Raw genomic sequence first — 12,112 nt, forward strand, 5'->3', positions numbered from 1 at the left:
AGAACATGCTTTAATGATAATCAGACATGTATCTGTCCAACATACAAACACAAAAGCACACATTTATGAGTCTTGTGAAAAGGGAAGCTTGGTTTGTTCCAGCTCTCAGTGACTGGGAAGGAAATGGGAAGGTATCTTTTAAAGCATGTTTTGCTGGTTCAGTCAGCATAGAGGCCCATGCAGACAGGAGTTCTCCACCACCAAGTCCATGCTCTCCCACAGCTCTCTGTGATCAGCAGTACCTTCCACCACACAGCTAGACAACTGACTCTTGACTTGACCTCCCTGGACACGGGCTGGCCAGCAGCAACAACCAAACATCAAAAAGAACCCTGTGCCCCTGCCTCAGCCTCGGCGCAGTTACGTCGTGACCTGCCACCAGGTGCTTTTCCACTGTCAGCTCTGCGACAGGCGTACCCCTTAAAAGTGCCTGTCCATCAGTCCCCTCTCTTCCTGTCTGTCTGTCTGTCTGCCTCTCTCATGTTCCCACTCGAAGATGGCCTTTCACTCTCTCTCCCCTCTCCCCTCTCCCAATAAATCTCTTGCACTAACAAAAAAGGAAGAAGAAAGAACCCTGTGCCATGTCAACTTGTTCCTTTCCATGTCAAGAACTGGCAACTCCTTAGGTTCAAATCGTAAGACCTCACATGGATCCTCCAAATCCATCTTCAAAAGCTGCTTGTCTTACTCTCATCAATCATGCCACCTACCAGCCACCAACACTGCAGGAGAGCACGGCCTGCCCACAGAACAGAGAGCCTCCTGGCAGCCTGCTGCCGGCCTGCTGAGGCTGTCCATGAGAAAAGCAACCACCCATGCATTTCCAATCAGCTCCTGAACCCAGTGTGTGTAGAAAGCATGTCTTCTATATACATGTATACAGACTCACATGTAGAGAGAGAATGAGAACACTCCCAGTGATCCTGCCGCTACTTCCCTACTGCTTAGATTACACACATGCACCATCACACATGCTAGAGTGATAGGGACTAAACCCAGAACTTTGTGCATGGCAGGCAAGCACTCAACCAACTGAGATATATTCCCAACCCACACTGTATTTTTAAAGTAAAAACCACTGAAATAGCAATGCATGCCTATAACCTAGCACTCAGGATATGGAAGTAAGAGGATGGTAAGTTTAAGGTCAGCCTGGACTATGCAGCAAAATCCTGTCTCAAAAAACAAAAACAAATCAGACACTAAAGTAATGGGGATATTAGTCAACAATAGGCAAAGTGAACATGAAAGACAGAAGGCAGGAACCACCTTCTCGAGTCCCCTGTCTAAAGTGCACCCTAGTAGTATATTACATGCTGCCCAGTGTTTATAGACTCCATAAACTTTCTGAGTTAACTGGTATAAGACTTCTTGTTAAAAATAAGACATTTCCTAACCACTGGACCTTGGCGTGGCGTGGTGGCAGACTAGATTGATAACAGAACTGCTGAACAACTGCTGACACTGTCCTTTAAAGCAGTCTGTCAGAATCAGCTTGGTGGCCAGCACAGAGGCATATACCTGTTATCCTAGTACTAGGGATCTCCATGAGCAGGAGGCCAACATGGGCTACAGAGAGAGACCCTATCTTTAAAACAAACAAAAATCCACATACACAACCAAAAACAACAGAAGACACCAGAAGTCAGCTCAGTGAAAGTGACAGCCTATGGCCACCAGCAGGAAAGGGAAGCCCGGCAGCCAGGACAAGCTCCTTTACTGCTTTGTTATTAAAAACAAACATTCCTCCCCACCCCAAGGCTCAGGGACCACTGGAGAAGGAGGAGCATTAAGAACTGAGAGCCAGAGGATAAGGAGGGGTGCTGTGAAGCAGCTTCCTAGACAGCATGTGGCCACTGCTCTCATGAGCTGTGCACAGCAGCTGTGCTCACCTGCACAGAGCTGTACAACACTGGCCTATCAGCTCTCATGAGGCTCGGCCCTGCCCGAGGAGCCATTGGCAGATCATGGCTGCTTTTGCTTCAGGAGGACAGCCACTTGTAAGCTGTCCATGATCCAGTAAATAATACCACAGTCGTGCACATGCAAGCAAACCTAACTAAATTTGGTGACATTAAAAAAAAACAACAACATGAAAATAGGAACGAGTGTAATTAATATCTTGAATGTAATTTGTTCCACTGAATTGTGAACCTGAAAATGGTTACAATTGCAAATATTATGTTCATTTAAAAAAAAAAAAGGTGGAATGTAATCACCATACATTGTATGTGTGCATGAAATTGAAGACAGCGATGTTCTAAAATAGAAAGTGGTGATGGTGTCATGGGCCTATGAGGATGCTGGACTAAAGTCTAGCAAATTGTGCAAACAGGCGAATTGTATACTAGGTGAATTATTTGTCAATAAAGATTTCATAAAACGTTAAAAAAATAGGAATGAGAAGTGTTGGAAAGAAGAATTGCAGAGAGGGTGCAGGAAAGAAGGGAATGGGTAAATATGATCAAAAACATTTTATACATGTGTCAAGTTGTCAAAAATAAATTTAAAAAGTTTTTTAAAAAATAAAAAATTAAAGAAACTCACTCATTGGTGGATTCTAGATATAAAATAAAGAACAATCAGACCACAACCCATAGAACCATGGAGGCTATATATATAGCATGGAGGTCCCTAGGACGACTGTGGCATATAATAAATTTCAGTTTTACTCAATTATTTAAAAAAATAGCCAAATGAATGGAAACACATGAACTATGAACCAAAGGCTGAGGGGCTCCCAGCTGGATCAGGCCCTCTGAATAGGTGAGACAGTTGATTGGCTTGATCAGTTTGGGAGGCACCTAGGCAGTGGGACCAAGTCCTGTGCTCATTGCATGAGTTGGCAGTTTGAAACCTGGAACTTATGCAGGGACACTTGGCTTAGTCTGGGAGGAAGGGACTGGACCTCCCTGGACTGAGTCTACCAAGTTGATCACAGTCCTCGGGGGAGGACTTGTCCTGGAGGAGGTGGGAATGGAGGGTGGGCTGGGGGTAAGGGGAGGGCGTGGGAGGGGGGAGAATAGGGGAACCCATGGCTGATATGTAGAACTGAATGGTATTGTAAAATAAAAAATATATATCACAAAAAAAAAAATTAAAAATTAAAGAAACCACGTAAGTAAGAACAGGTAAAATTTAAGAACCTGCAAAACCTGTTAGGTGTGGCCAGGAGTATGTGTATGTACCCAAACACCCGTAAGGAAACTGGACTTGTACTCGACCATGTTAACAACAGTGTGACACCAGAACAAATCAGCTGTGTGCTCACATCTGCTGCTTTTCTTCCTACACCACCAAATCCTTGAGTCAACCACAGCAAAGCAGGCCAGTTTCTGTATCCCCCAGGGTTTTGACTGTGCTAGTCTGGGAATGACCCATACCTAACTTTACAGTGAGTCTTCATGTGCTCCTTCAGCTCGGGCGTCGTCTCGAACTCCTCCTTACAGGCCTTGCAGGTGTGGGCTCGGTTGTTTGCCAGCTCCTGCCGGTGCTCCTCCATGTGTATGGCCAGCTGGCTGTGCAGCGTGAACTCATCCCCACACTCAGAGCAAATGAGGTTCTGGAAAAGGAACATTTCCAAGCCACCGCTCCTTAAAAGAACTGGTGCCACTGTGAACATCAGTCCACAATGATACCTTCCTCTGGAATAATATCACCCTCGCCTCTCAAAAATGCATCATTGTGTCCAAAGTGGAATGTATAACAATCATTTCTACCAGTAAAGGATAAAAAACAAAAACCACAATTTTCAAACAAACTAAATTCTACATCAAAAAGCTACTGGGCACTTGGCAACTGGTTCACGTGTTCCATGAACACTTCAGAGAAAACAGAAGGACTTCAACACAAAAAGGTCAGAAAAGGCTTCTAGGTGAGATTATAATCTACAGAACACCATAAAACCATGGCAGGTGACACATCTGTCAATGGAAATGCCTCACTGTCCACTGAGTTTTGACTACAGGCCAAGTAACCCACATGGGCAGCTAGACTGCTAAGTAGGGGACACAGAGGACTTACCCTGTGCCCAAACCAAAGCCATCAAAACCCCTCCAGTCTTCAGGACTTGAACAGCTTATATCTAAGTGTATTTTAACAATCACCTCACCTGCTTAATGAGGGTTTCTTGCTTTGGTTTGGGTTTTTGGTTTTTGTTAGACAGGGTTTCATACTGTAGCTCTGGCTGGCCTGGAACTCACTACGTAGGGCAAGCTAGCCTCAAACTCATGAGATCTGCCTGCCTCTATCTCCCGAATGGTAAGATTAAAGGTGTGCGACACAACAACCAGCTTAATGAGGCTCTGTGGAGTAATGTGGCTGCTAGCAGGCTGTTATTCCAGTCCATTCCGACCGGATAGTGTGGGCTAGCCACTGTGGAGTAGGGTGATTTGACCACGGGCTGTCTGTGACAACGACATGAGCCTGGTGTGCTCACTTCCACCCCCACAGAAGAAGAGGGCTAAGTGAAGAGAAATGACAGCGATGACAAAAGAGCATGGCAATGATAATTACTTCTACAGATGGCCAGTGCTGGATGAAGACAACTTCAATCCATGAACACATGTGCAGTTTCATGTACAGCACTGACTTATGTCATGACCCTAGTGAACTGTCCAAACATGAAAAGAGTACTCTGCCCATGAGTATAAACTATTATTATCAGTTCCAAATCACAAAAGGTCATTTTTCTTTGTTGTGAAGCATGGTTTCATATAATCCCAGCTAGCAAAAAACTCACTATGCACCAAGGATGACCTTGAACTTCTGATCTTCCTTGATCTAGCTCCCCTGGGTAGGTGGCTAGGGTTACAGGCCTATGCCACAACACCCTCTTTATGTAGTGCTGGGGGTTAACTCTGCCAGCTGAGTTTGATACCCAGTCCTTCTATTTCTTTCCATCAGAATTCCTCTATTATTCTGTATATCAGTTTTGAATGCAAAGCTCAGTAAAATTAGGTTATTAACTGACTGTACTTATAGCTCTGCTATAGAAAAAGGTTAAGAATAAAGGGAATAAACTTAAGAAATCTAATAGTGATTTCAAATTGACATTATAATACAATGACTTAAGAATTAATAAACTACTAGATTGTTAGTAACTTGGAAAATAATGAAAATTTACTCTAGGATACTGCCAAAAGGAAAAAAATTACCAATCCCAATCCATGAATGAGTTTGGCAGAGAAAATATTTATTTTTTATTAATAATTCTATCCCTTATCCAGGCTCAAAACTACAAGCCAGGAGCTGGAGAGCCGGCTTGGTTGTGAAGAGCACTGGCCACTCTTCAGAGGACCTGCCTGTAAACACAGTTCCAGGAGAAGAGATGCCTCTTCTGACCTCCCCGGGCACCAAGAGTGCACACGGCGCACACCTGTAGACTCAGGCACACACGTCCACATGAAAATAAGGATATAAATACTTTGTAAACCACAACACAGAGCCGGACTCTGACACCCCCTCCCCACCTTGCTCCCTTGCTGCTCGGCTCACACCACCACCTTTTCTCTCCCTTGTTTGTTTGTTTGTTTGTTTGTTTGTTGAGACAAGGTGTGACTGTCCTGGAACCAGTTCTGTAGACCAAGCTGGCCTCAAACTCACAGAGCTCCTCCTGCCTCTGCTTCCCGAGTGCTGGGATTAAAGGAGTGCGCCACCACCATCCAGCTCTCTCCGTTTTACAGAATGGTCAAATGAGCACATTTGGGAAGTGTTCTACATGGACATCATGCACACATCTCTCAGAATATGCCTGTGTGAAGTCACTGGTTTCTATACAATTGGCTCAGGGAAGAACGGATGGTGAAGCACCAAAGTCTAGAACCAAAGTCAACACATGCCATCACTGTCTCTCTGCTACTGACCTGACCTTCCTCCTGTCTCAGTAGCCCAGAGACAACTGAGGACGTCTCTGCACCCTCCACATCCTCGGTAGCATCAAGTCTCCTCATACACTATCTTAGGCAATTATAATGCTCCTGTGTAGCCAATAGAGTACATGGAGGAAATTTCACACAGCACATACTTGGCTGACGATATACCATCTCTGAAGAGCCAGAGTACCCAAGATTAAGACTGCTCTCCAGCCTCAGAGCTCCTGAAATGGAAGCCTTTCTTCAGCAGGCCTGAACACTGACTCATCTCTCCTCAGCCTCTCCAATCTCAATATGCTGCACTGTTCTGCCAAGCCCCAGCAGTCCAGGGGCCAATCTCTCCTAGTCTCTGTATGGACTCCAAAATGATGCTCAATGCATCAAGTACTCCAAATTCACCCCAAAGAACCCGCCTCCTCCATTACATAAACAGGACCCACCCGAAATCACAACAATCAACAAGTGTGCGCAGCCTCCCTGTGAACTGCTAGGTCTGCCAAGTATTGGGGGATGCATCTGCTACTCCCCAAACATCCGACAGCACCCTGTAAGGGAGATGACTACGCTCAATAAAGAACATTAACTTTAATAATTATGTGAATTGTAAGGAAATATTCTTTTTGTTTGTTTGTTTGTTTGTTTTTGTTTTTCGAGACAGGGTTTCACTGTGTAGCTTTGCACCTTCCCTGGAACTCACTCTGTAGACCAGGCTGGCCTCGAACTCACAGAGATCCACCTGCCTCTGCCTCCCAAGTGCTGGGATTAAAGGTGTGCGCCACCACCGCCTGGCCGGAAATATTCTTAATATTTAGAAACTACAGTTATTTTTCTTCCCTAGTTTGAATAACTTGATAGAATACTGATCTCAAGGGATTTGAGACTATCAATTTCAGCAGAGCAGTAAGGAAAATAGTTTACAATGCTCTAAAAATGCCTCTATCAGGGGTAATCTTGAACTAAAATGTCACTTATGCTTCCTAAGTACATATATCAAAATGTGTTTTTATGTTATTTTCAAATCAATTTATAAACAACGAGCGCAGGTTTCAAGAGTGACTTTTGAAAATCATATTACTGACGTTTATTTTATCACTGTGAGTGTTTGGTCTGCACGTGGGTACCGCATGCATGCAGCACTCAAAGAGGCCAGAAGAGGGCATGAGATTTTCTAGAACTGAAGTTACCGGCAGTTGTGAGCTACCAAGTGGGTGCTAGGAACCAAACCCAGGTCCTGCCCCAGAGCAGCCTGTGCTCCCAACACTGAGCCATCTCTCTAGCCCCAGGAGTAACTTTTTACGGCTGCACCCCTTGTCACTTGGAGCACCATCCCTACCTCTGGTGACCCCCTGACAACAGAACAAGAGCCCCAGCAAATGGAGCCAGTAGCAAACAACTGCAAGCTCCTCCTGGAACCCACCCAGAAAAGAACTTGAACCAAGTTTGTAAAAGAATAAATACAATGAAAGCAAGGTTTTGGAAACATCGTGTAAAAATCCAAAGCCTTTTAGAGTGACGAATGACTGTACATCCCTCTTTGTAGTCACAGAGAAAAGCAAATAAACGTTAAGTTGTGTGAAGGAGAGCAGCAGAGAGAACAGAAGACTGTCCTGCGTCCTGCACAGATGCTGGGGAGATGACATATGCTAACTAGGCTAGGTATGCGGACTGGCGAGTGCTTGCCCGTAAACCGACTCCAGCGGTGCAGCCCGGGTGTGACACTGCACCCCTGCAGCCCAGCACTCCTCTACAAGTCGAGGTAGGAAGAAGTGTTAGGCCATCCTTGACTACACAGGGATTTCCAGGTCAGCCTGGGAGACATCAGACCGTATCAAAACAAACAAAAACAGGGTAAGTGTACCCATGGGAAAGCATGCCCATTCTTTACTGTGACCCTGGAAATGGGCCCTGCCAGAACACAGAGTACAAGCAGAACTTCAAAGACCTTCACCCAATGATCTTACCCTCCAAATTATTACCATGCCTGCGTTTCACCTCGCAGCCTCGACTCCACAGCTCATCACAGACTCTCTTACCGTCGTCACCCCTGGGCTCAGCCCCTTGTTTTCCCACAGCACGTACTCAGCCCCGACCTCAAAGACCACAACCGTGTCTGTGCTGAGCGGCACAGATGAACGTACATGCCGTGAGGCTGCACAATCCCTGGTTCTGAGCAGTGGTGGACAACCTGTGAACTTGCCCCCACCTGCACTCCGTTCCCATTTCCAAAACAGGGTTCCCACGTGCCTAGGGCTTAACAGGATCAAATCCACTTCCACATTTGAGAAGAAATCATTATTAATGTCAAGACCTTGGGGGACAGGCCTATAATCCCAACTACTTGGAAAGTTGAAGACGAAAGGCCGTATGTTCAAGGCCTGCATGGACTATAGAGTGAATTCAAGGCCAGTCTGGAAAACTTAGGAAAACCTTGTTTCAAAATTAAAAATTAATTAATTAATTTAAAAAAAAATGTACACGTTGGGGTACAGCTCAGTGACAGAGCATTTGCTTGGCAGGTTCAATACTCACTGCTGGGAAAAGAAAAGGCCAATACAAATGGTATGTCTTTTTTTTTTTTTTTTTTTTTTTTTGGTTTTTCGAGACAGGGTTTCTCTGTGTAGCTTTGCGCCTTTCCTGGATCTCACTCTGTAGTCCAGGCTGGCCTCGAACTCACAAAGATCCGCCTGGCTCTGCCTCCCAGTGCTGGGATTAAAGGCGTGCGCCACTGGGAGTAACACTGCCTCTAGTGCAGAGCGGCCTCTCCTTTGCCCACTGAGTATCGCCATGGCAAGCCACTGTCTGGACACTTCCGATGCTTTACAGAAGCTATGCTCGGTGGACAATGGCGGCGCACACCTTTAATCCCAGCACTCAAGAGGCAGAGGCAGGCGGTCTCTGTGAGTTCCAGAGAGCTAGTTCCAGGACAGCTAGGGCACACTACACAAATAAACCCTGTCTCGAAAAACCAAAAAAAAAAAAAAAAAGAAGAAGCAGCTACCCTCCAACGGCATAGCTTCTACTCCAGGACTTGCTCCATCACAATCATCCAGACAAATGACATCAGCTTGGGAAGACTACTCCAAGAAAGACAAGCCTTGAAGAATCTACATGATTCTGCTCATTTCTCAAACAGGTCAGAGTGAAAAGCACCACCACCCCGCCCCAGCCCTGACTTTAAAAAAAATTAATTTCTTTAATCCATGGCCTATTGGTCCTCGCGTGAGACTCTGCGATTGGTACAAATCACAATCATACATTTGCATGCCACAGCCCCTCCTGGCGGTATAATCAGGCTTTTCAGATTACTATTCAAGTCACCCAGAAGACACTCTAGTATGCTGCCCCTCTACACTGGAACATTATGTCAGGTAGTCTCCTGAATGGTCTTTCTTGCTTACTTGTGATCTTTATCACGGGTAGAGTGGACTGAGCTAGGAACAGAGGTAGCTGACGTGGTAACAGGCCAATGCTCTAGAACTGAGGTTTCAGAAGTAAAGAAGCTTTTAAAGTCAGCCCTGTGTAAAATCGGGCTAACGATTAATGCATTTAACAATCAGTAACAAATACATGTTAAACACTTACCTCTTCCTTCTCATGGAGCATAATATGTGCTTTGAGACTGGCCACTCGGGAGAACCGCTTGTTGCACACAGGACAGACAGGATCCTCTGCATTATGTGTGCACTTATGAAGTGTCAGGTTGAACTCAACATTAAATGTTTGGGGACACTGGTCACATCGGTGTGGCTATTTGACAGAAAAAAAGAAACTGAGTTACGATCTTTCCAAAGATGTCATTAAAATAGTAAGTACCAGGTGTGGTGGTGCACACCTTTAATCCCAGTACTTGGGAGGCAGAGCCAGGCAGAACTCTGTGAGTTCGAGGCCAGCCTGGTCTACAGAGTGAGTTCCAGGAAAGGTGCAAAGCTAAACAAAGAAACCCTGTCTCAAAAAACAAAAATAAATAAATAAATAAATAAGGTGGAATGTAATCACCATACATTGTATGTATGCATGAAATTGAAGACAGCGATGTTCTAAAATAGAAAGTGGTGATGGTGTCATGGGCTATGAGGATACTGGACTAAAGTCTAGCAAATTGTACAAACAGGCAAATTGTATACTAGGTGAATTATTTGTCAATAAAGATTTTATAAAACAATAAAAAACATACTGACTTTCTTTTTTCTTAATGGTAGGGAACATTATATTATCCAGTCTCAAACTCTCAATCCTCCTGCCTCCACCTCCCAAGTGTTGGGATAAGCATGTGCCACAATACCTAACTCCAAAACTATTTCTAATGTGAAATACTGAAAACAAATCTACTGGGTTGTAGTCCCCTGTGAGATGTGAGCAAGTTCAACCCATTAGATTAGGTTTTCCTTCCATTTCTGACCAACTCATTCATTGTAAACAAAATCACTTCTAGAAAAATTAGGAAATGTAAGTTTCCCTCTAGATTTCCACAGTTGCTTCCCTCAGTGCAAAGTTTCCTGGACGTGGGCAACATTCTCTTCCATGTGAAAAGGAAGGCTGGTGTTTCTCTGCAGCCCTTCAGACTGGGGCTTGGGAAGCACAGGCCATGTCTCCCACCAGCTCCATGTGACAGCAGCATGTGAAGTGAAACCTGAGCCATTCATTACTCCATCTCCAGAGAGACCAGCTGCCGCTCTCTGAGCGAAGGAACATCAGCCACCCCTCTCCACTGTACTCTAAGCTGCTTTCCATCTATCCCATTATGTCATAGCTGGAAGGATTAGCATAAAAGGGTTCAACTCTCTCTTTAGAAGAAGGAGAAGCTCAATGGTAGAACCCATGCTAAACACACACAAGGCCCTGCATATAATCCTCACCTCCAGCCATCCCCCGAAGACAGTACTGACTCCTGTTAAACAAAAATCTAAAGCCTCAAGAATGCCATAAAGACAACTTGAAAGCAAAACGCCCTCTAAGGAAAACACATTTCAAAATAACCACCCTGAATACAGTTGTATAGGAAACAAAGGTACCCATAAATAATTTCAATATAGACATTCACTAGAGCACATTCTCAAAAGAATGCCAAAATGTTTACATACTGTGAAATGAGCTACAATTTTCCTCTCACATGTTGACTCTATACCACCTCCAAATTCAGAACCCTCATTCTGGAGTCCTTTTAGGAACACCCACCTTGTCGTTTTGCTCATGCTCCCTCATGTGACGCTGAAACTGTGACTCTTTTGGAAAAGACAGCAAACAGATTTCACATTTGTGGAAACTTGGCATCTGACAGTCATCATCAATGTCATCATCGTGCAACGCCAAAACGTCATCTATAAAATTTCATGAATATCAGGTGTTAGTCACATTACATAAATAAAACTAAATCGTTTGGCTATTTCCAATTCTTTATATTGTTATTTTACATTTATAGATGTTTTGCCTGCATACATGTCTTGTGCACCACATGTATACTGTGCTCTCAGAGGCCAGAACAGGGTATTGGATCTCCTAGAACTTGAGTTATAGATGGTTGTAAACTGACATGTGGGTGCTGGGAATTGAACCCAGGTCCTTTAGAAGAACAGTAAGTGGGCTTAACCCCTGAGCCATCTCTCTAACCCCTCACTTAGCTATTATTAAAAACACAGGCAGGGTGGTGCTGGCGCACGCCTTTAATCCCAGCACTCGGGAGACAGAGACAGGTGGATCTCTGTGAGTTCGAGGCCAGCCTGGTCTACAAAGCGAGATCCAGGACAGGCTCCAAAGCTACAGAGAAACCCTGTCTCAAAAAACCAGATAGACAGATAGATAGATAGATAGATAGATAGATAGATAGATAGATAGATAGATAGATAGATAGATAGATATTAGACAGATAAAATAAAAACAAATAAAAATAAAATAAAAAGTTGTAGGAAACTTTTAGATAAAATTAGTAAGGCACTAAATTTGAAAAATGGACATGTTTGAAATTAGAAATAAAAAATGTTGGGATGCCTAAGATATGGGACAAGAAAATTGAAAATACTTGGTAGGATTTCTAGAAACCTGAAACACACACACCACACACACACACACATACTCCCATAAGAAGGTCCTTTGAATTTTGTCAACTTATCCAATACTGTTTCCCTTTACTACAACCCACGGAGGCATGTGAGACCTAACTCATACTATCTGCAAGCATAACACCAATGCAAGGAAAATAAAAAATAAATAAGTTACTTTTTCAAATACCACTCAGTAGGCTC

At 44.1% G+C, this 12,112-nt stretch overlaps 1 protein-coding gene across 6 annotated transcripts in view; it reads right to left on the reverse strand.

The window, feature by feature from the left end:
• The window catches only part of Znf236 (zinc finger protein 236), a 101,935-nt gene that overhangs the window by 83,098 nt on the left and 6,725 nt on the right, over window positions 1–12,112 (reverse strand). For 3 of the 6 annotated variants that reach the window (XR_013046208.1, XM_076555630.1, XM_076555628.1), the window contains exons 2-4: window positions 11,049–11,191; window positions 9,456–9,620; window positions 3,384–3,562 (exon numbers count right to left, since the gene is read on the reverse strand). Coding sequence is in view for 3 of the 6 variants with exons in the window: in XM_076555630.1 (XP_076411745.1) it covers window positions 3,384–3,562; window positions 9,456–9,620; window positions 11,049–11,191 (487 nt within the window). In the remaining 3 variants the exon portion in view is untranslated. Of the gene's footprint in view, window positions 1–3,383; window positions 3,563–9,455; window positions 9,621–11,048; window positions 11,192–12,112 lie in introns of those variants that run through there. The other 3 variants (XM_076555631.1, XM_076555632.1, XM_076555633.1) reach the window with 3 other exon arrangements.

Source organism: Peromyscus maniculatus, chromosome 19 (assembly GCF_049852395.1).
Source record: "Peromyscus maniculatus bairdii isolate BWxNUB_F1_BW_parent chromosome 19, HU_Pman_BW_mat_3.1, whole genome shotgun sequence".
NCBI classification, from domain to species: domain Eukaryota; kingdom Metazoa; phylum Chordata; class Mammalia; order Rodentia; family Cricetidae; genus Peromyscus; species Peromyscus maniculatus.